The sequence below is a fragment of the Piliocolobus tephrosceles genome, chromosome 5, assembly GCF_002776525.5.
Source record: "Piliocolobus tephrosceles isolate RC106 chromosome 5, ASM277652v3, whole genome shotgun sequence".
Taxonomy (NCBI): domain Eukaryota; kingdom Metazoa; phylum Chordata; class Mammalia; order Primates; family Cercopithecidae; genus Piliocolobus; species Piliocolobus tephrosceles.
The window spans coordinates 82,949,281-82,975,492 of NC_045438.1; the positions used below are offsets into that span (position 1 = coordinate 82,949,281).

General features: G+C 41.2%; 1 protein-coding gene and 1 long non-coding RNA gene across 4 annotated transcripts in view; one reads left to right on the forward strand and one right to left on the reverse strand.

The window, feature by feature from the left end:
- The window catches only part of RRAGD (Ras related GTP binding D), a 46,109-nt gene that overhangs the window by 15,309 nt on the left and 4,588 nt on the right, over positions 1-26,212 (forward strand). For both annotated transcript variants that reach the window (XM_023205278.2, XM_023205279.2), the window contains exons 2-6: positions 6,060-6,355; positions 13,950-14,149; positions 14,929-15,043; positions 16,791-16,933; positions 22,990-23,138. In XM_023205278.2, the coding sequence (XP_023061046.1) occupies positions 6,060-6,355; positions 13,950-14,149; positions 14,929-15,043; positions 16,791-16,933; positions 22,990-23,138 (903 nt within the window). The remainder of the gene's footprint in view (positions 1-6,059; positions 6,356-13,949; positions 14,150-14,928; positions 15,044-16,790; positions 16,934-22,989; positions 23,139-26,212) is intronic.
- LOC111538079 overlaps positions 1-26,212 on the reverse strand; it is a 56,007-nt gene that overhangs the window by 11,540 nt on the left and 18,255 nt on the right. For both annotated transcript variants that reach the window (XR_002730200.2, XR_002730199.2), the window contains exon 3: positions 6,032-6,118. This is a non-coding gene — a long non-coding RNA (uncharacterized LOC111538079). The remainder of the gene's footprint in view (positions 1-6,031; positions 6,119-26,212) is intronic.

Sequence of the window (26,212 nt, forward strand, 5' to 3'; positions counted from 1 at the left end):
CTTTGAGAGGCTGAGGTGGGTGGATTGCTCGAGCCCCGGAGTTCAAGACCAGTCTGGGCGAAACATGGCGAAACCCCATCTCTACAAAAAATTAGCTCAGCGTGATGGGGCGTGCCTGTAGTCCCAGCTCCTCTGGAAGCTGAGGCAGGAGGATTGCTTGAGCCTGAGAGGTGGAGGTTGCAGTGAGCTCTGATTGAGCCACTGTACTCCAGCCTGGGCAACAGAGCAAGACTGTCTCAGTAAATAAATAAATAAATAAATAAAATAAAATTGGGTCATTTGTTTTCTTATTAATGAGTTTTGAGAGTTCTTCATATATTCTGCATACAAGTCCCTTCCCAGATACATGATTTGCAGATACTTTCTTCTCGTCTGTCTTGTCTTTATTACTTAACAATGTCATTTGATGTTTTTCTTTTACTTGATTATTACTTTTTTGAGAGTTGCTGCTGTCTTTTAAGTCCCAACAGATTCTTCATTTGTGGATTTGTTGTGCTTTTCTTTCTTTTTATTTTTTTTTTAGTTTTCATGGGTATTGAAGTTTTATTTTAATAAAATCTAGTTTACCAATTTTGGGGGGAGGGTGTCATATCTAAGAAAATTTTCCCTAATGGAAAGTCATAAATATTTTTTCCTAGAAGTTTCATAGTTTTAGGTCTGACAGTTAGGCCAACCAATTTTGAGTTGATGTGAGTTGAATTTTTTTTTTTTTTTTTTTTTTGGCATACGGATATACAGTTGGTCCATCAGTCATTTGGTGAAAATGACTGTCCTTTCTTCATGGAAGTGGCTTTACCTCTTGGTGAAAAATCAGTTGTCTGTGTGTGTGTGGGTTTATTTCCCTGTCTGTTCCAGTGATCTATTTGTCTGTCTTTACACCAACACTCATAGTTTGGACTGAATTTCTAAGTTTCTGTAAGATGGGAACCATGTTTTACATATCTTTTTGTCTAACCAACATTTACCAAGCAACTACTTTGGGCCCATTAACCCACATTTTTATTGTATGCATAAAACAGAAACTCTAAGAGCACAGCTGAAAGAGAAAATGTGGAATTGAGATCACAATTTAAGGAGTATTTTATATTTTGAAACATTTGTGTTTGGCAAATAAAGTGAAAGGGAGTATGAAAGGTTTTCAGTGAACTTGTGCCTCTTTGGAATTAAACTTAAAGGTCCAAGCTTTGTAAATTAAAACATAAAACAGTGTGTCAGTTGTTGTCTCTTTTTACTTTGTAAATTTTGTTTTATTTACTTATTTTCATTGACAGATTATAGTTCCATAGATTTAAGTTGTTATTTCTTTTCCCTTCTTTCTGTTTTTTAGAGTTGGGGTCTTGCTATTACACAGGCTGTTCTCAAACCCCTGGGCTGAAGCAGTCCTTCTGCCTCAGCCTCCCAAGTGGCTGGGACCACAGGCATGTGTCACCATGTCCAACAAATTGTTGTTTCTTTCTTTCTTTTTGAGACAGGGTCTTAACTGTTGCCTAGGCTGGAGTGCAGTGGCACAGTCATGGCTCACTGCAGCCTCAATTTCTTGAGCTCAAGGGATCCTCCCACCACAGCCTCTGAGTAGCTGTGACTACAGATGCCCACCACCATGTCCGGCTAATTTTTAAAATTTTTGTAGCGACAGGGTCTCTTTGTGTTGACCAGGCTGGTCTCAAACTCTTGGGCTCAAGCGATCCTCCCACCTCTGCCTCCCAAAGTGCTGGGATTACAGGTGTGCACCACCAGGCCTGGCCGCCTTCCCATTTCAGTGTCCCTCATGACTCCCTAGACATTAAAAATTGTTTTTCTTTCCTTTTCAAAACCAATTTTAATTGTATATGTGAATATATTTCATTTTTAAAATTAAAACTAAATTTCCTTTCATGATCCCCCTAAATTCTCCTTCTACCTACACTTTGCCTTTTGCTGTATATCCTTCTGGATTATTTTAAAATGCATTTTGGTACATATTTATATTTGAAATGGTTATCCTTAAATTAAAAAAAAAAAAACTTAACTATGCTATTCTAGCAGCAACCATAGCATTCTTTGACTTACTTCTCTTTTACCATTCATTGTTTTCCATTGCTGATTACATTGTATGGCATTTTGGGTGTATTTTTCTTTCAGGAGTTACATCCTTGAGTAATTCTTTCAAAGGGATTAGGTGGGCAATAAACTTTCTGAGTCCTTGAATATCTGAAAATGTCTTTATTTCACTGTCACATTTGAAAAATGATATGATTGGTATATTAATGAGTTCACAGATTTTTTTTCCTTTTGTCTTTTTAAGATCTATTCTGTTGTCTTCTCATATCTGTGTTGTTGATAAGCATCTGATGTCTTTCTAGTTCTTTCATAGGTAATTGTTTCCCCCTTCTAAGGATTTTATTATTATCCTTGCTTTTTAATTTTTTTCACTTCTCTTTTTGTTCCTATAGATATCCTTGATATTTTGAAGTTACACTATGATTTTTTTTTTAAGTGTGGGCTTGTTTTTGTTTAAGTTTCTCCATTTTATTTTGTGAGTTTGTTCATTTTGAGTTTTGTCTTTTGTTAATTTAGGAAAGGATTATCTATTATTTAGTCAAATGTTGCTTACTCCCCATATTCTGCATTCTCTCCTTTTGGAACTTCTTTGGTAGAATAATGGTTCTTCTGAATCTTATTCCTGATGCCACTTTAACTTTGATTTCATACTTTCCAGGGCTCTATTGTTTTGTACTGCATCTTGAGAGACTTTGACTAGCCAGTCCACTATTTCCATCTTCATGTGTGTTTATTCTGCTTTTTAATGCATACATTTTTATTGCCAAGATCTATATACCCCTTTTTCATAACTGCACTTCCTCTGAAACTGTCTGTTCTTGTTTCATGAATGCCATATTTTCTCATATCTCTGAATATTTGAAGTATACTTAGCTTGACAGTTTGCTCTGATTCCGTTATTAACTCTGCTTCTTCAGGTGTACATTCTTCCATTTGTTGAGTCTATATTGTCTTCCATGATCTTGGCATTACTTGAATATTTGATGTTCAAGGAAATGTTGGAGGGAAGACGGTACTGTATCCACCTCTGAGTGAGGTAAGTTTGGGTGAGTGGGCCGTGGTGCACAGAGTTTATCTGCTTGGCTGTTTTCACTGTTATTCTCCAAATAATGACTCTGTTGCTTGTCTTCATAATCCTTCCTATGGTGGGATTCCATCAGTTCTACACTCTACAGCAGAACGCTGCCATTCATAGTCAAGGACTGCAGATTCCCTTTTCAATCTGATCTTTGTGTTTCTTAAGGATTTCCTGGTTGTCAATTTTGAGTTCTCCTTTTTGTTTCAAACTTAGCTATCCATATTTCATTGTCCACCTATTTGTTTATTATGCATACCATTTCTATTATTTTTAGGGATTTAGTATGGGAAGGGAAGATGAACATGTTATCTGTCTGATATTTTTAAACTTGAAGTCCTGTTTCATTTTCAGTTCATGCCCTGTTCTTGCTAAGATTGACTTGTAATGGCAGTACTGTGACTGGGTAGCATATAATCACTGATGAAGAAGAAAGCTGGTTACATTTTGGGTCATTTACTTCCACATTACTGCCTACATTGTATGTCATCAGCAATGTGTTGACTTGGATTCAGTTGAACTGGAAAAGTATGGGTGGATAAGGTAGGGCTGAGGAGTTGCTTATAGTGGAGTAATGTCTATGCACATCTGTACCTGCTTAATTTTTCTTTATTCAGTCATTGTTTTATCTGAAATATGTATGTTTGCCTACAGCTATTGCAAATTCAAACATCAAAGTATTATATATAGTAAATTAAATTTACTAAGATATTATCAAGTATTAATCTGTGTTTTAGACAATTGTAGAGTTTTGGGGGAAAAATTGTTGGTTGCATTAGGGAAATAAAAGTTTACTTTTCAGTCTGTATTGGATTAGGTTAGACCAGAGAAAAAGAAAGACATAATGAGGTACAGTTAAGAAGGAAATAAGAAATTTAGGATACTAATTTAATATATATACATCTCTATATTTTTTTATATTCTTTTTTTTTTTTTGAGACAGGGTTTTGCAGTGTTGTCTAGGCTGGAGTGCAGTAGTGCAATCAAAGCTCACAGCAGCCTTGAACTCCTGGGCTTAAGGGATCCTCCCACTTTAGCCTCCCGAGTGACTGGGATGACAGCTACATGCCGCCATTCCCAGCCAATTAAAAAAAATTTTTTTTTATAGAGTCAGAGGTCTCTCTATGCTGCCCAGACTGGTCTCGATCTCCTGGCCTCAGGTGAGCCTCCCACCTCAGCCTTCCAAAGTGCTGGCATTATAGGCATAAGCCACTGTGCCCAGCTCTTTTTTTTTTTCTTAAGACGTTGGTTTCTTTTCTTGATTCTTCTTTGAGTTTTATACTGGGTTTTTTATTTTTGTGTATTCATGAAACCTTTAAAAAAATTGAGATATACTTTATATACCATAGTATTTGCTCTTTTAAAGTACAGAGCTCAATGGATTTTAGTATATTCACAAAAAATGTGCAATTATCAACACTGTTAAATTCTATGAATTTTTTTTGTTTGTTTGTTTTTGAGCTGGTCTCACTTTGTCACCTAGGCTAGAGTGCAGAGGTGTGATCTCAGCTCACTGCAGCCTCGACCTCCTTGGCTCAAGCCTCGACCTCTGGGCTCAAGGGATCAGCAGTGGCATTAGATTCTCATAGGAGTGCAAACCCTGTTGTGAACTGCACATGTGAGGGATCTAGTTGCACGCTCCTTGTGAGAATCCAATGCCTGATGATCTGTCATTGTCTCCCATCACTCCCACATGGGACTGTTTAGTTGCAGGAAAACAAGCTCAGGGCTCCCATTGATTCTACATTATGGTGGCTTGAGAGTTATTTCATTATATAGGACAATGTAATCATAATAGAAATAAAGTACATAATAAATGTAACCTGCTTGAATCATCCTGAAACCACCCTGCCACCCCCACTGGTCCCTGGAAAAATTGTTTTCCATGAAACTGGTCCCAGGTGCCAAAAAGGCTGGGGACTGCTCCGTGTCTGTGCTGTCCCGTATGTTAACCACTTGCTGGATGTGGCTGTTGAGTATTAGCCATGATAAAACTGGGGAAACCTCAAATTTTTATTGTGATAAAATATATATCACATCATAACATTTACAGTTTTAACCATTTTTGGTGGTGAGGGGCGCATAACAATGTGAATGTTATGCACCCCTCAGCACCATCCATCTCCAGAATGTTCTCATATTTCCCCACCTGAAACTACATACCCATTAAACACAGAACTCCCCATTCCTCTTTTCCCCCAACCCCTGAAAACATTCTGTGTCTATGAACTTGGCTTCTCTAGAAACCTCAGAGGAGAAGAATTTGAATTGCTAATTTTAATCAATTTTAATTTAAATAGCTGTATTAGGCTAGTAGCTACCTTACTGGATGGGGGGCCCTGAACCAGGGTGGGCCTGAGAGATGTCTGCCTCTCACAGACTTTGCATCGGCTGTGTAACACAGTCCAAACCTGCGATGTCTAGTCCAAGGCCCTCTTTCCAGGCCTTCGTGGCTTGGGAGAGTACTAGCCATAGGAGGGTGACTGAGAGAGACATAACTCACGTCACCAAGCATCTCTTTAGTGATGACTTCTCAGAGAACAATATGGCTCCTGAATGCTCAGACCTGGATTCTTTCCACAGACAGTCTGCTCCTGGAAATAAATCTCTCTTCGTGCTCCTGAGTCCCTGCTTGTGATGTGGCATTATGTTGGTGTCTGGCCCCTGGGACGGTGTGAGAAGTGGCGAGACTGCATTGTTGAGGGTTTTGCACTTAGCAAAAGCTGTCCCTTTTGCCTGGTGGGAAGTATAGACCAGTGGTTAAGTGTTCAGGCTCTGAGGTCAGCAAGACTTGGAGTTTAAGTGGAGGGATGCCGTTAGCACTCTCTTTGGAAGAGTGGCATCATCTGTGAATCATAAATCACATTTGAGGTGGAAGTGAAACTCCTCTAATTAACCGCTGTGAAAGCATCTCACCTTCATTCTCATTTTGTGGTTTCTCCAGTTCTGGACTTCAGCGACCCCTTCAGCACTGAGGTGAAGCCGAGAATTCTGCTCATGGGCCTGAGGAGAAGCGGCAAGTCGTCTATTCAGAAAGTTGTCTTTCACAAAATGTCTCCCAACGAAACACTATTCTTGGAGAGCACTAACAAGATATGCCGGGAAGATGTTTCCAACAGCTCCTTTGTCAATTTTCAGATTTGGGACTTCCCGGGACAGATTGACTTTTTTGACCCTACATTTGACTATGAGATGATCTTCCGGGGAACAGGAGCACTGATATTTGTCATTGACTCACAGGTAAATCTCAGAGTCTCAGGGGTATGATGGCCTGGCCAGTCCCCTCCATCCCACGCCATGTTTTTGGTTTGGCTTTTAAACTCTGGAATAGACCTTTCTACCAAACAAGTGTTTTTTTGGTCGGGGCTCTCAGACTTTTCCAAAGATAAAATGCTCCATCCGTGACCAACAATCAACCCATTGAGCATTAGGGAACAATTGACACTTCAGCAAATCATAGACCTAGGAAACCTCACTGATGGAGGGGCCCCTTCAGGCCAAATATGTCATCCCCACTGTGGTACCCTTGGTCAACATCTACAAAAGATCACAGGTTCTCTGCAACAAAAACGTGTATCAATTTACATTTTCAACTGTTTATTATTTCCTATGAAGATAAAGTTCTAGGTGTGAACATTTTTCTTCTGAAACAAATTATTATTATTATTATTATTTTGAGACGGGGTCTCACTCTGTCACCAGGCTGGAGTGCAGTGGCGTGATATCTCGGCTCACTGCAACCTCCGCCTTCTGGGTTCAAGTGATTCTCGTGCCTTATCCTCCTGAGTAGCTGGGATTATAGGCGTGTGCCACCACACCTAGCTAATTTTTGTATTTTTAGTAGAGACTGAGTTTCATCATGTTGTCCAGGCTAGTCTTGAACTCCTGGCCTCATGATCCACCCGCCTTGGCCTCCCAAAGTGCTGGGATTACAGGCGTGAGCCACTGCGCTTGACCCTGAAACAAATTATTATAATTATTGCTTAAGACAATATAATTATATTATGTATTTTATAGATGATTATTAAATATAAAAAGTAAAATTTGAGATAAATATCCCTCTTAAGAAGATGGATATTTGATATTTTTTCCACTTCATTATGCATGCTTGAATAAGACAATATTTGGCATCAGTTCTATTTTTGTTTTTTGTTTATATAGTTATAAGCACTGAGAAACTTTGTTCACATAAGTAAGTAGGTGGATATGAGGTGAGTTTTATTCTAGCATTCGTCTAGCTATTCAGATTCCTTCCAAGTTATATCCCCTAAATCACCCAGTTTTCTATCATGAAAAATTACTTTTAGTAGTTTATCAACAGGCTTCTGGAGTAGGTTCTCCTTTCACTTTGTTGGAAGCCAAGAATTGGGAACCCGTTTCCTATGCTTTGAAGAGCTCCATTCCCAGTCGCGAGTCATCTCTGTAGCAGGTTCTTTTCCAGTATTCCGCATTGGCTCCTTGGCACCCTGGGTTTTTTATATCCTGGGGCTTTTCTACTGGAGTTGGTGTAAAGGGGAGGCAAAGGGAGACAGTAGGACCACAGGTGCGTATCAGGCAGATACATTTTAGGAAGGGGATTGCAGCAGGATGGGGCATTTTGGTACTTTCCAAACTATCCATGTCTGGGGCTCTAAGAAAATGCCCATGACCCGTGGCCCAGCCTGAAGGGTCGCCAAGGGCTCCCTTTTGCAGCTAGGGGGAAATAAATGGCATCAGCCCTTCTCTGCATGCACTGAACCAACTCTGAGGTTCAGGTTGTACCCTTTCCCTGGAACTGTGGACCCGTAGTGAGACAGGTTGGCCAGCTGTGGGTGTGCATTGCCCCACTAAGCACACCCGGCCCTTCTAGGAGCACCAGAACTGTTAGGGCTGAAGTGTTACAAAGATTATTCCTGATAATATCATTCTGAGCCCATGCTCGAGAACCATCCTCTGAGTAGACTCCCCATGCCTGAGAGGGTCGTAAGTTCATTCAGGAACTAGGTGCCTGTTTAATAGTAATAACAAAATTTTCAACTAAGCCTCTGCATTTGTGTACGTGTATGGCTGTGGGAGCATGGCCAATGGTTAGAGGGGTTCTTTCTTTCCTTTTTGGTAGGGATGTGGAGGAGGGAGACTTCAAATCCAATGCCTGATCGGTGATCAGCAGTTTACTCTCTTCCCATGGGCCTACCCAGAAACACGTGTGTTACTTGCACCACGTCCAGGGCCTGCTGTCAGCAGCTGCTTTCCTGACTGTCCCACTTGTACTGACCTGTTTTCTGGCCCATCTGTGGTCTTGGCAGTATCCCCTGCCTTACTGTCTCAGGTCTGCCAGCACCATAAATTAGGGAGCTTAGAGCTCGAGGGGAGTGGATGGGGTGTGTGCATGCTGCTGTAGGGAAGGGGAGCCTCTAGGAATGTCATGCTTATCTCTCTCTTCTAAGCTCCATTTTTCTCCCTAAGTCACGCAGCAGCTGTTTCTGTAGTTATTGAACTGGGTAGCTGTAGTAGTCCTACCCATGGGTGAGTAGATTTCCAACCAGATGACTCATCATTACAAGACAATGGGTTAGTAAGTACTTACTTAAATACCATGTTGTGCTTACATAGCAATTTGCATTTATGGGAATTCAAATGTACAGTGTAATCTCTTTTAGGTGTTTCTAATATGGTTATAATATGGCTAAAATAGGTACATCTGTCTATTTTTAAATTGAAGGCAGACCTTCAATTTAGGTTGGTAAATGTGTTTTTTATTTTAATTGTGTTTCTTGAATTTTTTTTTTTTTCTTCCTCAGACAAGGTCTCACTATGTTGCCCAGGCTGCAGCACAGTGGTTATTCACAAGTGTGATTATAACCCACTACAGCCTCAAACTCCTGGGCTCCTGTTTCAACCTCCCAGGTAGCTGGGACTACAGATGCATGCTACTATGCTTGGCTCTTCTCTTGGGTGTTTTTTGTGGGGCAGAGAAAGATATAGGAATGTTTGAGAAGTTCATTTTTTAAGGTTATACTTTTTTTTTTTTTTTTTTTTTTGAGACGGAGTCTCGCTCTGTCGCCCAGGCTGGAGTGCAGTGGCGTGATTTCGGCTCACTGCAAGCTCTGCCTCCCGTGTTCACGCCATTCTCCTGCCTCAGCCTCCCGAGTAGCTGGGACTACAGGCACCCGCCACCATGCCCGGCCAATTTTTTGATTTTTAGTAGAGATGAGGATTCACCGTGTTAGCCAGAATGGTCTCAATCTCCTGACCTCGTGATCCACGCACCTCGGCTTCCCAAAGTGTTGGGATTACAGGTGTGAGCCACCGCGCTTGGCCTAAAGTTATACTTTTAAAAAGAAGAGGCTGGGCACAGTGGCTCATGTCTATAATCCGAACACTTTGGGAGGCCAAGGCGGGAGGATCGCTTAGGCCCAGAAGTTTGAGGCTGCAGTGAGCTATGATTGTGCCACTGCACTCCAGCCTGGGTGACAGAGCAAGACCCTGTCTCAAAAGGAGAAAAAAAAACACACATAAAAATAAAGAGTAGGAAAAGCATTGTTGAATACTGTAATTTATTTAAAATAAGGAATAATTAAATAAGCAGTTTCAAAACCTAGTATACTTTTCTGTTGGAAGCAGTGTGTAAAAATCATGTTTGCAGGAACTTTTATTGGATGTGATTAGAAGCACTGACAGGAAAATCAAAACTTTAGGGAAGTGTCTCCACAGCACTTGAGTGTCCTTTCCTTTATTTCTCTTTCTTTTTTTTTTTTTTTTTTTGAGATGAAGTCTCACTCTGTCGCCAGGCTGGAGTGCAGTGGCACGTTCTCGGCTCACTGCAACCTCCGCTAACTAGGTTCAAGTAATTCTCCTGCCTCAGCCTCCCAAGTAGTCACCACACCCAGCTAAGTTTTATATTTTTAGTAGAGACAGGGTTTCACAGTGTTGGCCCGGATGGTCTCAATCTCTTGACCTTGTGATCCACCTGCCCAGCCTCCCAAAGTGCTGGGATTACAGGCATGAGCCACCACACCCAGCCCCTTTCCTTTATTTCTAAGCAGTGCTATTTTGGTCTCACACCTCATATTTTTATTTTTTTGTTCATGAATTCCTTACAGTCACAGGATTGCCAGATAAATATATCCCCAAGGAGAAAATGTGTCCTCAGAGAATGTCATGAAATAAAAAAGAATGAAAGCAAGAGTGTTTCCCGTGATCTGTGGTGACACCCCAGCCCTGCTCCCCAGCCTGCAGAATGCACCATATCTCCTGAAGCCCTTGCACATGTGCCTGTGGATCCAAAAGAGAGTTTCTTCTTGACCTGTGCTGGTGTTTGTGACCTGCCCATAATCCCCAGATCTAATTTCAGAGTAGAAACTATGCAGTGTATTTCACATTAATGTTTATTTGTCATAGAAAGTAATAAACAATGGGAAAAATCACCTGCAGTCCCTCTGTTCTAACCAACCAAGTATTTTCTTCTTTTTAGTCCTTGTAGCTACATGCTTCTTTATCAGTTAGTTGGTAATGAGACCATTTTATATGCTTGGCAGGGAGGTTAGAGTAGCAATTTCCAATCTTTGAAGATGTGATGCTCTCTTGACATTGGGTAGTTTTGCTCACAGACATGTTCCCTTAACTCCCCTCCTCAGTTAAAGACTTTTCTTGAGGTGTAATTTACATGCAATAAAATGCACTCATTTTAAGCCTACAGTTCCACAGGTTTGACAAATGTGTACACCATGTAACCACCTCTCCTTCAAGATATAGAATATTTCCACCACCCCAAAGGTTCCCTTGTGCCCTTTCTCAGGTGGTCCCCTGAAACGCTGAGCCCCAGACAACCACTGAAGTGCTATCACTTTAGTTTGCCTTTTCTAGAATTTCATCTATGTGGAACCATACAGTAATACCTTTAGTTTTTAATGCTTAATCTGCTGACCCAGCATCCGACATTTGCCTTTCATTTTATTTAATTTTTTTTTTTTTTTTTTTGAGATGGAGTCTTGCTCTGTTGCCCAGGAAGGAATGCAGTGGCTCGATCTTGGCTGACGGCAACCTCTGCCTCCCAGGTTTAAGCAATTATCCTGTCTCAGTCTCCTGAGTAGCTGGGATTATAGGCATGCGCCACCACGCCCGGCTAATTTTATTATTTTTTTAGTAGAGACGGGGTTTCACCATGTTGGTCAGGCTGGTCTCGAACTCCTGACCTCGTGATCTGCCTGCCTCGGCCTCCCAAAGTGCTGGGATTACAGGCACGAGCCACCGCGCCCGGCCTCATTTTATTTAATTTTTACAGACAGGCTGTCACTCTTATCACCTAGGATGGAGTGCAGTGGCAGGATCATAGGATCATAGCTCATTGTAAACTCAAATTCCTGGGCTTAAGAAATCCTCCTGCCTCAGCCTCCGAGTAGCTGGGACTACAGGTGTGCACCACCAAGCCTGGCTAATTATATATATATATATATATATATATATATATATATATGTATATATACACACACTTTTTTTTTTTTAGAGATGGGGTCTCACTGTGTTGTCCAGGCTGGTCTTGAACTCAAGCAGTCCTCTCCAGTAGGTGGGATTACAGGCGCAAGCCACTGCTCCTGGCTTTTGTCTTTTATTCTAAACAACTCTGTAGAGTGTGAAGGATGGGAAGGACTCCATTTGCGTTTTCTCTCTTCATAGTTTCCCATTTGTATAATTAATATTTGATTTACCTAGAGACTAGGGATACATTTTTATTGATGTTTGGAGCATAGAAAAATGCCAGAAAACACCCCTAATTATATTGGCTTTCTGTTTTCTTACTTTCTTAAAAGTAAGTTGTATTGGAACGCCATAAGTGGCAGGGGTGAGGTGCGGTGGGAGAAGGCATTTAGATTCTGTCCTACAGATCTCTTTCCTTTTTTTTTTGCTATGAAAACAAGACCTGTTCACACCCTTCAAATTGGCAATAAGTAAGAGATCTGACACCACCAATTGTTGGTGAGGGTCTGAAGCATCAGATGCTATTTACACACTTCCAGGTACGGTCAAGGCAGTCCTACCTATGACCCGACAAATCACCCTTCAGAGTAAGCCATGTGTACATGAGACTGTACACATATCATTGTAATCACATATACATGGAAATATTTACAATGTCCATCAGCAAGCAAATATATGATAAATTATAGATCATCCATAAAAGGAAGTTTTATAGAGCCATCAAAAGGAACTAATGTACTGTAGTTATGTACTACATAACATTCAATGTAGGTGTATCTCACTGACAGTGTTGAATGAAAAAGGAAAACTATAATATACACACAACTTAATATTTCTTTACATTTTTAAACAATGTAAATGAATTCTGTGTGTTTGGGGATATATATGTCTATTAATGTATACATGAGTGAGAATAAATACTGAACTTGGGATAGTGGTTGTCTCTAGAGGATGAGGGGGTAGAGGGATAGCATGGGTTGGGAGGATGAGGAGAAACACAGAGGGCTTTGGTGTAAATGTTTCATTTCTTAAACAGAGATGAATACACAGGTGTTCATTTTATAGGCATGGGAAGAAGAAAAAAGTTAGTATTGTTTGGGGCAATTACTCTAGACCAGGGGCCTTTTTCTGTAAAGGGCCAGATGGCAAACATCTTATGCTTTGTAGACTGTACTGTCTCTGAGGAGTTTCTCTAGAGGAAACTTAACTCTGCCACTGTAGCACAAAAGCAGCCTTAGACAATATGAAAGCAATTGAGCACGTTCCAGTACAACTTACTTTTAAGAAACAGGCACAGGGCCTGCAGACTGTGGTCTGCTGACGTCTGCACTGAACCAGTGGTTCTTAAAATTGCTCCCCACCTCCTTCCCCATCTGCCCAGTGGCCTGTATCATGGCTCCATCTCCAATTGTTCATCACAGTTCACAAGAGACTGGAAAAGTTAGGATGAACAGTATTCTGGGGAAGGTCTTATGTGGAGTTGGGTCCGTTTCTCTTCCTGAAATCGCAACTCTGATTTTTTTTTTTTTTTTTTTTTTTTTGAGACGGAGTCTCGCTCTGTCGCCCAGGCTGGAGTGCAGTGGCCGGATCTCAGCTCACTGCAAGCTCCGCCTCCCGGGTCCACGCCATTCTCCTGCCTCAGCCTCCAGAGTAGCTGGGACTACAGGCGCCCGCCACCTCGCCCGGCTAGTTTTTTGTATTTTTTAGTAGAGACGGGGTTTCACCGTGTTAGCCAGGATGGTCTCGATCTCCTGACCTCGTGATCCACCCGTCTCGGCCTCCCAAAGTGCTGGGATTACAGGCTTGAGCCACCCTGCCTGGCCTTTTTTTTTGAGACTGTGTCTCACTCTGTCACCCAGGCTGGAGTGCAGTGGTGTGATCTTGGCACACTGCAATCTCTGCCTTCCAGGTTCAAGCGATTCTCCTGCCTCAGCCTCCCAAGTAACTGGTACTACAGGCACCCACCACCACGCCAGGCTAATTTTTTTTTTTCTTTTTTTTTTAGTAGAGACGGGGTTTCACCGTGTTAGCCAGGATGGTCTTGATCTCCTGATCTCATGATCTGCCCGCCTGGGCTTCCCAAAGTTCTGGGAGAGTGAACCACCGTGCCCTGCCAACTCTGATCTTTATGACTGTCATCAACTTCAGTCATAACTGCCTAAATCAACTGCATTTTTTTTAGCATTTATTTTTCCTCTCTTTGTTAACAGAACTTAAGTTTTCACACTGGAATTCTAAGAAGCCAGTTTGTTGAGGGGAAACCTTTGCAACATATTTCAGGGGTTTGCAGCCACATAGTTTCCAGGTGAACAGTGTGTGTGGGGGAGGGTCAGGAAGCAAAGCGGCCTTCTCTCACAGGCGTTGCCTTTGGTCCTAGGACGATTACATGGAAGCCCTGGCCAGGCTCCACCTCACGGTGACCAGGGCCTACAAAGTGAATACCGACATCAACTTCGAGGTGTTTATTCATAAAGTGGATGGTCTGTCAGATGACCACAAAATTGAAACCCAAAGAGATATTCACCAGCGGGCAAACGATGACCTTGCAGATGCTGGATTAGAAAAAATTCACCTCAGGTGAGAACAGAAACCCCTTAAGGATCCCAATAAAGGATGGAAGAAAGCCAGTTTGCTGTTCGGAGTCACCATGATTGGCTTGGCATGGGCAGTAATTTACCTTCTTTACCCTGTTTCATGCTGTAGACGGATAGGATTAGGGGAAAACGAGCTTTGCATGTGCTAATGCTAATCTTTAGTGAAAGCGGTGTTTTTCTGTTTTTTAACAAGTGGTCAAAGCTAAGGTTCTCCCCTCACATGAAAAACACATTATAGAAAACCCATGAATATAATTCTAGTAGTTAGTTGATGCTAAAGTTTACAGTTCTTGATAAAGATATTATCTGTAATTACAAGTAAAGGAGTAGTCGGAAAACAATGTCTCTGTCATTTTTTGTGAGGTAGTACATGCATCATTCATTTTGTAAATTGGGAAATGGAAAAACAATTTGCTTCAATATCAAGAATAGAAGTTACTAATGGGACAACCTAAGAGGCTTGTGTAAAGATGATCTGGCATGGATTGTCCTGCAGGATGTCAGGAAGCTGGGATGGACACAGATTGCTGCAGTTTTAAGCTTGCCAGTGGGCAGATGAGAACAGGCACAGCTCGGGCTTTTTGGGAGGTGGGGAGGAATGGCTTGCTTTTTACCGAGGTCACTGTAAACTCTGAAGGGGGCTGGACTTTATTTGTTAGGACTATAGATACAGAAGGCAGATTACCGGTGTATTGACATAGCCTAAGCAGCCTGTTCCTCATTCAAAGGGAAAACATGATGAAATACCATTTCCTCTTTCAGCTTTTATCTGACAAGCATATATGATCATTCAATATTTGAAGCTTTTAGCAAAGTGGTTCAGAAACTGATTCCACAACTCCCAACTCTGGAGAATTTGCTGAACATCTTTATCTCAGTAAGTAAAGAATATGCTCCTGTTTGAGTCACTTGTAGAATTTGAAAATAGCATTGCAAGAGTGAAAAAGATCTTATTTCCAATTGCTCCTATAGCATTTCAAGGTCACTTGAGTATTAAAGATTACTCCTACGTGTTGTTTTAGGTCCTTTAAAATTTAACTCCCGGCCGGGCGCGGTGGCTCAAGCCTGTAATCCCAGCACTTTGGGAGGCCGAGACGGGCGGATCACGAGGTCAGGAGATCGAGACCATCCTTGCTAACATGGTGAAACCCCCGTCTCTACTAAAAAATACAAAAAACTAGCCGGGCGAGGTGGCGGGCGCCTGTAGTCCCAGCTACTCGGGAGGCTGAGGCAGGAGAATGGCGTAAACCCAGGAGGCAGAGCTGGCAGTGAGCTAAGATCCGGCCACTGCACTCCAGCCTGGGCCACAGAGTGAGACTCCGTCTCAAAAAAAAAAAAAAATTTAACTCCTGGCCCAGCTTGGTGGCTCATGCCCCACTTTGGGAGGTTGAGGCGGTATGATGACTTGAGGCCAGGAGTCTGGGACCAGCCTAGGTAACATAGTGAGATCCTGTCTCTACAAAAAAAAAAAAAAAAAAAAAAGTAAAAACTAGCCAGGTGTGGTAGCACATGCCTGTAGTCCCAGCTACTTGGAAGGCTGTGGTGGAAGGAGTACTTGAGCCCAGGTGTTTGAGGCTGAAGTGAGCCATGATTATGCCACTGCACTCCAGCCTGTGCATCAGAGCGAGAACTTGTCTCTAAAAATAAAAATAAATAAATAAAAATAAAATTTACTCAAATGCATTCCTGCACTTCACTGGTATAACTGGAGTGCTTATTCAAGTTGTAGACAATCATTCAATATTAATAGAGCCCCACCAGAGGTAGGGAATGTAAAGCTTGGTTTTATTGGTAAGACGCAGACGGTTGAATAGCTTTTTATAAGTTTAACACGCTGTGAATGATGTGCTGAATGAACCCTGCACACTACCAGCTCCAGGTAGGCTCTGCTGAGTTGAATTGAGGCAGACCTGTTGGTTGTACTGAACGTTTACTCTATCACTACACAATTTTGAGTGTGTTTGTTTAGTGTTTCTAAGCTTATTTTAAAATTTACAGTCAGTAAAAGTGTTTTTACTTGGCCTTTTCCTAACTGCAGGTATACATCTCTGTTAGGAAATATTGCTCAATTTGATTATCTAAAATAAATAATTTGTGATAATTCCAATTCTTTTATTTCTTTTCTTTTTTTTTGAGATAGAGTTTCGCTCTTGTCGCCCAGGCTGGAGTGCAGGGGCGCCATCTTGGCTCACCGCAACCTCCGCCTCCCGGGTTCAAGCAATTCTCTTGCCTCAGCCTCCCAAGTAGCTAGGATTACAGGCATGCACCACCATGCCTGGCTAATTTTGTATTTTTAGTAGAAACAGGTTTCTCCCTGTTGGTCAGGCTGGTTTCAAAGTCCTAACCTCAGGTGATCTTGCCTGCCTCGGCCTCCAAAAGTGCTGGCATTACAGGCATGAGCCACCGCGCCCGGCCTCTACTTTTTATTTCTTATGCAAGTCCAGTATAAAGAAGTTTATGACAGTGAAGTTTAAATTGTAATAAAATGGTACAATTTAAATTTTTTGTAACTTGAGTTTTGCTCATTTGTATTTTACATTGAGAATGGCATTCAACTTTGTGTAGTTATGACATGGTCTGAAGTTGGCTGTTGCTTTAAGGCAGCATTTTTTTTTTTGTTTCAGAATTCTGGAATTGAAAAGGCATTTCTATTTGATGTGGTCAGTAAAATTTATATTGCAACTGATAGTACTCCAGTGGATATGCAAACCTATGAACTCTGCTGTGATATGATAGACGTGGTTATTGACATCTCTTGTATTTATGGGTAAGTACAACATTCTTTAAGGCCACAATCAAGCCATCCTTCCTTCATGACCTTTCAGGCATTTTGCATTTACATTTACTTACTTGAGTTTAACATTTTTGTCTTAAATGACTGAAATCTATATATAAATATACCATTTAGCATGCAATAATAACAGTTGTTGAGCAAATGCCAGGCATTATGCTAATAATCTTATTGCATGCTTTGTATTATTTATTTTTTTTTTTAGCAATAGGGTGTCCCTGGGTTGTCCAGGATAGATCACTCCTGGGCTCAAATGATCCTCCCACCTCAACCTCTCGAGTAGCTGGGATTATAGGTATGAGCCACTGTGCCCAGGTTATCATTTAATTCTCAACTATTCTATGTGGCAAGAATTACATTTGACCCTTGAACAACACAGGGGTTGGGGTACCAACCCTTTGAACAGTCAAAAAGCCGCATATATTTCCCCCCCGACAAATGTAGCTATTAATACTAATAGTCTATTGTTGACTAGAAGCCTTACTGATAACATGAATCGTTGATTAACATACATTTTGTATGTTACGTATTATGTACTGTATTCTTAACAATAAAGTGAGCTACAGAGAAGAAAATCAAGAAAAGTATAAGGAAGAGTATATTTACTATTTATTAAATGAAAGTGGGTCATCACAAAGGTCTTCATCCTCATTGTCTTCACATTGAATAGGCTGAGGAGGAGGAAGAGAAGGGGTTGATGTTGCTGTCTTAGGAGTGACAGAAGCTGAAGAAAATCCACGGATAAGTGGATTTAGGAAGTTCACATCGGTGTTGTTTAAGGTCAACTGTACTGTATTCACTTTACAGGTGAAAAAACTGAGGTTCAGAGTGGTTACATTTCTTACCCTTGCTCACACTATCAGTAAGGATTGGAACTAGAATTTGAATTCAGATCTGATTCCTGATCCTCTGCTGAAAAAAATTTGTTAACATATCATTCTTAGAAAACAGAACTTTCTTTTATTTATTTATTTTTTTGAGACAGAGTCTCCCTCTGTCACCCAGGCTGGAGTGCAGTGGCACAGTCTTGGCTCACCGCAACCTCTGCCTCCTGGGTTCAAGAAATTCTCTGCCTCAGCCTCCCAAGTAGCTGGGATTACAGGCACCCACCACCATGGCCAGCTATTTTTTTGTATTTTTAGTAGAGACGGGGTTTCACCATCTTGGCCAGGCTGGTCTTGAACTCCTGACCTCGTGATCCACCCGCCTTGGCCTCCCAAAGTGCTGGGATTACAGGCGTGAGCCACCGCGCCCGGCCAGAAAACAGAACTTTCTATACACTTAATATAAAATTAACAAGGAGTGGGGGAAACTGATTATGTTACCCGACGTAGAAACAATTCTACATAATTATAAATGTGCTGAACAGGTGGTGTACAGACTGACTGGGTGTGAACTCGTTGTTCATCTTATTAAGATGTTAAGGTGTTGCTATCTGTATTGTATCTGACATCCTCATCTAATTGATGAGGTTAAACTTCTGCTCATCTTCCTCTTTACTCACTTCCTGTGACCTGCCTTACACAGCTTGACACTCTGCCTCTTTTGTCAGCTTCTGTGAGAGTCTAGTCTCCATTTCTCTCTTCCACTACTTAAAAATCCTTTGCCCACTCAGCTCAGATTCTCTGTTAACTGTTACACACACATACACACACACACGCACACGAAAAATGATACAGGATTGTAGTGAGGATGAAATATCATTAGGCTCATAACGTGCCTTCACCTGGTACACCCTGGATAAATGTAGCTGCCATAATTTATTATTACTGTTATTATTAAATGCTGACATCTGGCTTTAGAAATAGACCTTATTGCCCAAGATTACTGCCCTGAAGCATTCTATTATTTTTAAACCGTTTAAGTGGATGACCTTGAAATAGTCATGGAAGATGAATGCACCCTGATTACAGTGCAGATTGCCATGGTAATCAAGTACAATGAACAACACAATTAATCTGGCACATGCTTAACAATGTGCATGATCATTATTGTGCCATATGGTCATTAGATGTAAGTGGTAAGTTGTTCATGTAAATGATGTTAATCAGAGTTACTTTTGCCCAGCTAAAACAAACATCGGTAGGGAGGGGTTAGGAGGAGGCAGCCTGGCTTTGCTGTCAGATTGGTTTTTCTGTGGTGGCGTACAGTTTTCTGAGAACCCACAGGATTCAGTAAGAACCAGTCTAGGTCACAGACGGTTTGTGGGCTCTGGGGTTTCCTCAGATTGTTTGCTGGAGCAGCAATAAGCCAGTCCTGTTAACCAGCAGGAGGCAGGGTTGTGTACAGAGCCTGGGGCCCTCTTAGGCAATGAGGAAGCAGGTGGTCTTGTAACTGGAGGCCTTGCTGCCCCTCCCCAGCTGCCCAGTGGAGACCAGCAGGCCCTAGAATCAGGTGACCTGGTGCCTCAGGAATTTCTCAGCTGAGGCTGTGCCCCAGCTGGCAGCTCTGTGCTCGCGCATGCACACACACACACACACACACACATGCACACACACATGCACACACTTTAAAATATGTTCTATCTTCATGCGTTTTCATTGCTTATAGATGAAAAACTTGAGTAGTAAAACAGTTTTTGCAATTGCAGACCTCATCAATATCTACTTGTAATTTTTGGTGGAGTTTTTGTTTTTCTAATTTGTTTAATGTTTACCTTTTTCTGATTGTGAAAGTAATGCATGCTCATTGCAGAAAAAACATAAAAGTCTAAAGAATAAAATTAAAGTAGCCCATAATCTCACCACCTAGAGACAGTCAGTGTTTACATTATTTATATAGTTGTTTTTATTTCCATGCGTATTTTTTAGGATAATGAGATCACATTGTAAATTTTTAGGATAATGAGATCACATTGTATGTAAAATTTTATATCCTGCTTTTTTCATTTAACATTATCACCTAAGAATTTTCCTGTATTATTAAATGCTGCTAATAAACATAGTGTTTAATATCTATGTAGTATTGTATTTATTTGGAAATTTTAAATGCCATTTTCTTCATTGGATAAAACATGTTAAATGTTTCAGTTTCTTGTTCTCAGAACATTACTTATAAGCAAGAGAGATTGAGCCTTAAAATATAGTAGTTAAAAGCAGTGCAATGGAAGTTAATGAATTCTGTTAAAGCATCTTTAACATTTGAAGTCCAACACTTAAAAGGTTTTTCTTTAATGTTTTGGTAGGTTATAGTGAGTTGAATCCTTTAAAAAAAAAAACACACACACAGGCCGGGCGCAGTGGCTCAAGCCTGTAATCCCAGCACTTTGGGAGGCCGAGACGGGCGGATCACGAGGTCAGGAGATCGAGACCATCCTGGCTAACACGGTGAAACCCTGTCTCTACTAAAAATACAAAAAACTAGCTGGGCCAGGTGGCGGCACCTGTAGTCCCAACTACTCGGGAGGCTGAGGCAGGAGAATGGCGTGAACCCGGGAGGCGGAGCTTGCAGTGAGCTGAGATCCGGCCACTGCACTCCAGCCTGGGTGACACAGCGAGACTCCGTCTCAAAAAAGAAAAAAAAAAAAAACCGAACTTCCACAATTTACTTTTTTTTTTTTTTTTGAGATGGAGTTTCACTCTTGTTGCCCAAGCTGTAGTGCAATGGCGTGATCTCGGCTCACTGCAACCTCTGCCTCCTGGGTTCAAGCAATTCTCCTCCCTCAGCCTCCCAAGTAGCTGGGATTACAGACATGCACCACCATGCCCAGCTAATTTTGTATTTTTAGTAGAGACAGAGTTTCTCCACGTGGGTCAGGCTGTTCTCGAACTCCCGACCTCAGGTGATCGCCTCGGCCTCCCAAAGTGCTGGGATTACAGGCATGAGCCACTGTACCCAGCCTCACAATTTACTTTTAAGTGGCCATGTATATGGCAGTTTAAAATACTCTCGAAACTAAAAACCTACATTTCCTAAAAATACTCTTGTGCAATTCAGGCTTTTCATTAAATCTGGCTTGATACTCTACCCCCTTGTGTATTTACAGGATTAAAGCATCAACTTTGAAATTAGCCATATCTAGGTTTGAGGTCCTGGCTTTACCCCATCATCAACTTTGACCAAGTTATCTTATTTTCCTCTAGCCTCAGTTTCCTTAGAAACTTAAGAGGATTCTAGGCTGGGCGCGGTGGCTCATGCCTGTAATCCCAGCACTTTGGGAGGCCGAGGCGGGAGGATTACAAAGTGAGGAGATCGAGACCATCCTGGTGAACACGGTGAAACCCTGTCTCTACTAAAAATACAAAAAAACTAGCCGGGTGTGGTGGCGGGCACCTGTATTCCCAGCTACTCGGGAGGCTGAAGCAGGAGAATGGTGTGAACCCGGGAGGCCGAGTTTGCAGTGAGCCGAGATCGTGCCACTGCACTCCAGCCTGGGCGATAGAGCGAGACTCTGTCTCAACAACAACAACAAAAAAGAAAGAAACTTAGAGGATTCTTATAGCAGACAGAGGATAATGCATTTTGAGAACTAAGACTAGTTCATATCACATAGTACATGTTTAATAAGTGCTAGCTCTTAGTAAATGTGATAAGGTTTAACACAATTCCAATTAAGTCAAATTTCTGGTCAGTTACTCATAAATTTGGGGAGTAAAAATAAATCAGAAAATTTACGTACAGTTTTAGGTAAGGGGGAAAAGGTTTAGGGAAGTATCCTTTGCCTGTGAGGAAAGGATTCATAACTCTTTTATTACACAGGTATCTTCAGAAGGTGCAGTTTCAGTCATTAAAGCTGTAAAAATAAGTGTGTATTTCATGTTCTCAGCATTATGTTTAGTGCTATATATGCATTATTTCATTTAATCTTCATTAGAAAACTTTGAAATAATTAGTTAGTGTACATATGAGGAAATTGAGGCTCAAAGAAGTTATTCGACTTGTCCAAGCTCACATAGCTAGCAAATAAAAGAACAGAGATTCAAACTGAAGTCATTTGTGTTTACGGATCACACTTTTTCTTAAATAGACCTATATATCTTCTTTTTTTTTTTTTTTTTTTTTTTTGAGACGGAGTCCTGCTCTGTCACCCATGCTGGAGTGCAATGGTGGGATCTCAGCTTACTGCAACGTCTGCCTCCTGGGTTCAAGCGATTCTTCTGCCTCAGCCTCCCGAGTAGCTGGGACTACAGGTGTGCGCCACCACGTGGTGCCTGGCTAATTCTTGTATTTTTAGTAGACGGGATTTCACCCATATTGGCCAGGCTGGTCTTGAACTCCTGACCTTGTGATCTACCCGCCTCCCAAGTGTTAGGATTACAGGCATGAGCCACTGTGCCTGGCCAAATAGACCTATATATCTTATTTAACTCTTTATTTTGAAAAAACATTCAAACCTACCGAAAATATACAAGACTAGTAAAATGAACTCCTGTACAATTCTTCACTGGGATTCGTCAGTTTTTACCAATTTGCCGTATTTGCTACATCTCTCTTTTTCTAATACATATTGTGTATCCATTTCTTTTCGGTAAACCATTTGAGAGTAAGTTGAACCAGTTAACAGTTTAGCAAATTTAGCATGGCTACATTATTATCTAATATATAGACCATACTCACATTTTCCCAGTGGTCCCAATTCTATCTTTTATAGCCATTTTTCCCAATTCAGGATCCAGTCTAGCACTTGGCTTTCAGGTCTCTTTAGACTCCTTGAATTTGGAACATATCTTCAGCCTGTCTTAGTCTTTCATCAGACCATGCTTTTAACAGCCCGGCTATTCTAGATGAGAAAACAAGAAGCCCTTGGCCACGGAGGTGGGGAGAGCTAACCTCATCCTTCAACTGGCTTCTTCAGGTGCCTAGAGAGTGGCCCAGCTGCTGCAGATAGCCACTTATTGTCAGTAGGAAGTGACTTTGAGGACTGTGTATGTTTCTGTGCCTGTGTGTTTCTGAGATCTTTTGCTGAAAGGCACTGCAAGTGTAAACAACTTACGATTATCACTTTTTGTGGCTTAAAGCCAGTCTCTGTCACTGGCTTAGTTTCTAGTTCTTTCTCAATGGTCACATATGTTTTGGTTTCTGTCCCCATTTAGTCTCAAAGAAGATGGAGCAGGAACCCCTTATGACAAGGAATCCACAGCCATCATAAAGCTTAATAATACAACCGTGCTTTATTTAAAAGAGGTGACAAAGTTCCTGGCTCTCGTTTGCTTTGTCAGAGAGGAAAGCTTTGAAAGAAAAGGTAACTTTTTGGTATGATTTAAAAGAAGCATTAAAAGAAGCATCAGACTGCTACTGCATGTATTGTTTGTTGAATGTGGGACAACAGCATGCCCCTCGAAACTTCCAGATGCCAGTCACAGGCCCCCTTGGCTGGGAGGCCAGAGCTGGGCGGGCTTCTGCCCACAGTGTCAGCTTCTGGGCCAGTGAACTGGCCTGCCCTCTAGTGGTGCATCTGCGATTGCAGCGAGGTGGAAGTGGAACCCCATGATCCTCCCAGGGGCCTTGGCATCTCTGCTAGGGGGAAGCTAGCTGGGGCATTGTTGCCAGGCAGTGAATGAAGTCTTTTACCAGGGAGCAGACTCCCAGCCTATATTGAGGGTGGAGGTCTCCACTTTGGTCCACACCTCTAGAAGATCTTAGGTAACCGTGTGATCTTTTGTTCTTCCCATGTAAAGGAGGGGACAACAGGTGGTTTGACTTCTGTTCAGCCTCAAAATACTTCTTAAATCTTCAGAACACAGGGATGGCATCATGATTCCGAAAAGGGAAGACCATGAATATACTTAACTACACTGAATATTTTTTTAGGATCAAATTCAGTTTTATTTTGAAACAAAAGCAATTAAACTAACTTCCACCTTCTATAATATCTAAACAAAAGTTACTAACAAAAGTCCCTAGCTTACTGATGTGGCTAGGGACTTTTGTTAATAACAGGGTATGGTTTACTAATTTGTTGGGTTAAAAAAAAATCTCCAACAAATAATTAGTTACATATCCTGAATGTGTAGTAGTAACATATCCTGAAATAGCCTTTTCCTCCTATATTATAAGCAATATAAATCCATTAAATTAAAAATGCTTTGAAAATTTAGGAAAGTATATAGAATAAAACCACCATCTAGAGCTAAACCCATGTTAAATTTCTGGAATTTTGTTTCTTCCTTTCTCTCTTTTTTTTTGAGACAGGATCTTGCTCTGTTACTTAGGCTGGAGTGCAGTGGCACAGTCACGGCTTTCTGCAACTTCGACCACCTGGGCCCAGGTGATCCTCCTACCCCATCCTCCCATGTAGCTAGGACCACAGGCACATGTCAACACACCTGGAATTTTTTTTTTTTGTAGAGATGGGGTCTCAGCATAATTCTCACCTAGGCTGATCTCAAACTCCTTGGCTCAAGGGATCCTCCCACCTCGACATCCCAAAGTGCTGGGATTAAAGGAGTGAGCCACCTCGTCCGGCTCTCTTCCTCTCTTATTTCCTCTCCCTCCTACCCTCGCTCCTTTTCTCCCTTCCTTCATTCCTTTTTTTCCTTCCTTCCAACAAAACTGGGGCCATATTGTCTAATATAGTTTTATATTCTAATATAGTTTTATATGTATTTCACTTATGTATGTAATGACATTTTCCTAATTCATTGGCTATGAAAACATAATTTAGATTGTTTCTTTTTATCAGAAAAGTAATAGATTCTTTTAGAAAATTTAGAAATATTTAGCAAAAAAACAATAATTATCAATGTTTCTCATTCAGGTAACATTTCCTGTATACTTTTCCAGTCCTTTCTTGCATATGCATTTTCTAAAAGAACTATGATAGATTGCATGATGAATTCTACTTTATAACCTTCACTTAAATTATTACAGACATATTTCCAATTCACCATCTTTTTTTAACCACATCATTTTAATGATTGTATTAGATTCCTCTATTTTCAGACATCTATATTGTTTCTAGATTTTGATGTTATAAATAATACCATTATGACCTCTTTTGCACTAAATATTTATGTGCATCTTTGGTTGTTTCCTAAGGAAAAATTTCAAGTGGAATTACTTAGATCAAAAGGGTAGGCCCATTTTGGGGGCTTCTAATGCATATTACCAAAATGTTCTTCAGAAAGATTTTCCGGTTTTATGCTGCAAAGAGAATATGAATACTTATTGTTCTGTGTTCTTACCAATATTGGGTATTAGTATTTTTAAAAGTTGATAATTGAAAGCTAGTATATTATGTGAATTTACATTTTCTTGCTCTGCTTAGTGATGTCCTGTATTTTTCCTGTTTGTACCATGACTGACCAAATTGCTTTTTGTGTCCTTTGGCCTCAAAACTTTAAATTAAATGGTGGTCATCTTTTACTCCTTATTTTCATCTTGCTAGAAACAGAAACAGATTATATAATAGATCATAGAATTTTAAAGGTAGACAGGAATACACCTTGTTTCACCCTCTCATTTCACAGATGATTTTACTCAGGCCTAGAAAATATAAATGACTTTCTCTCAATATCACACCACCACTTTATGGCAGTCAGGGCTATAGGTTGCTGGCCTCAAGTGATCCTCCCTACTCAGCCTCCCAAAGTACTGTGCTGTGCCTGGCCTCCTGGTGTGCCTGGTGTCTGGGTATTTTACTGTGCAGCTAGGATTGAGAACTCCTGAACCAGAGAAGGATGTGGGGCCTTATGAACTGTAGGTGGGGTGAAGAGAGTGTTTATTTTGTTTATGTCTCTGTTCACATATTTTCTTTCTTTCTTTTTTTTTTTTTTTGAGGCGGAGTCTCGCTCTGTCGCCCAGGCTGGAGTGCAGTGACGCAATCTTGGCTCACTGCAAGCTCCGCCTCCCGGGTTCACGCCATTCTCCTGCCTCAGCCTCCTGAGTAGCTGGGACTACAGGCGCCCGCCACCGCGCCCGGCTAATTTTTTGTATTTTTAATAGAGACGGGGTTTCACTGTGGTCTCAATCTCCTGACCTTGTGATTCGCCCGCCTCGGCCTCCCAAAGTGCTGGGATTACATGTTCACATATTTTCAAAAGCTTTTCATGAGGGTTGAAATAGCAAACACTGTTTATGGGTGTTTACTGTTTTTAAAAAGTCTCTGTTGTGAACTTTTACTTCTTAAAACTCCAAACACAGCAAGATTACTGTTACATTTTGAAATGTGCAAAGATATGTTAAGGTTTGTCAAGAACAATAGGGGCGGGTGCCAGTGGTTAATGCCTGTAATGCCCGCACTTTGGGAGGCCAAAGTGGAAGGATTGCTTGAGCCTAGGGGTTCAAGACCAGCCTGGGCACCATAGTGAGACCTCA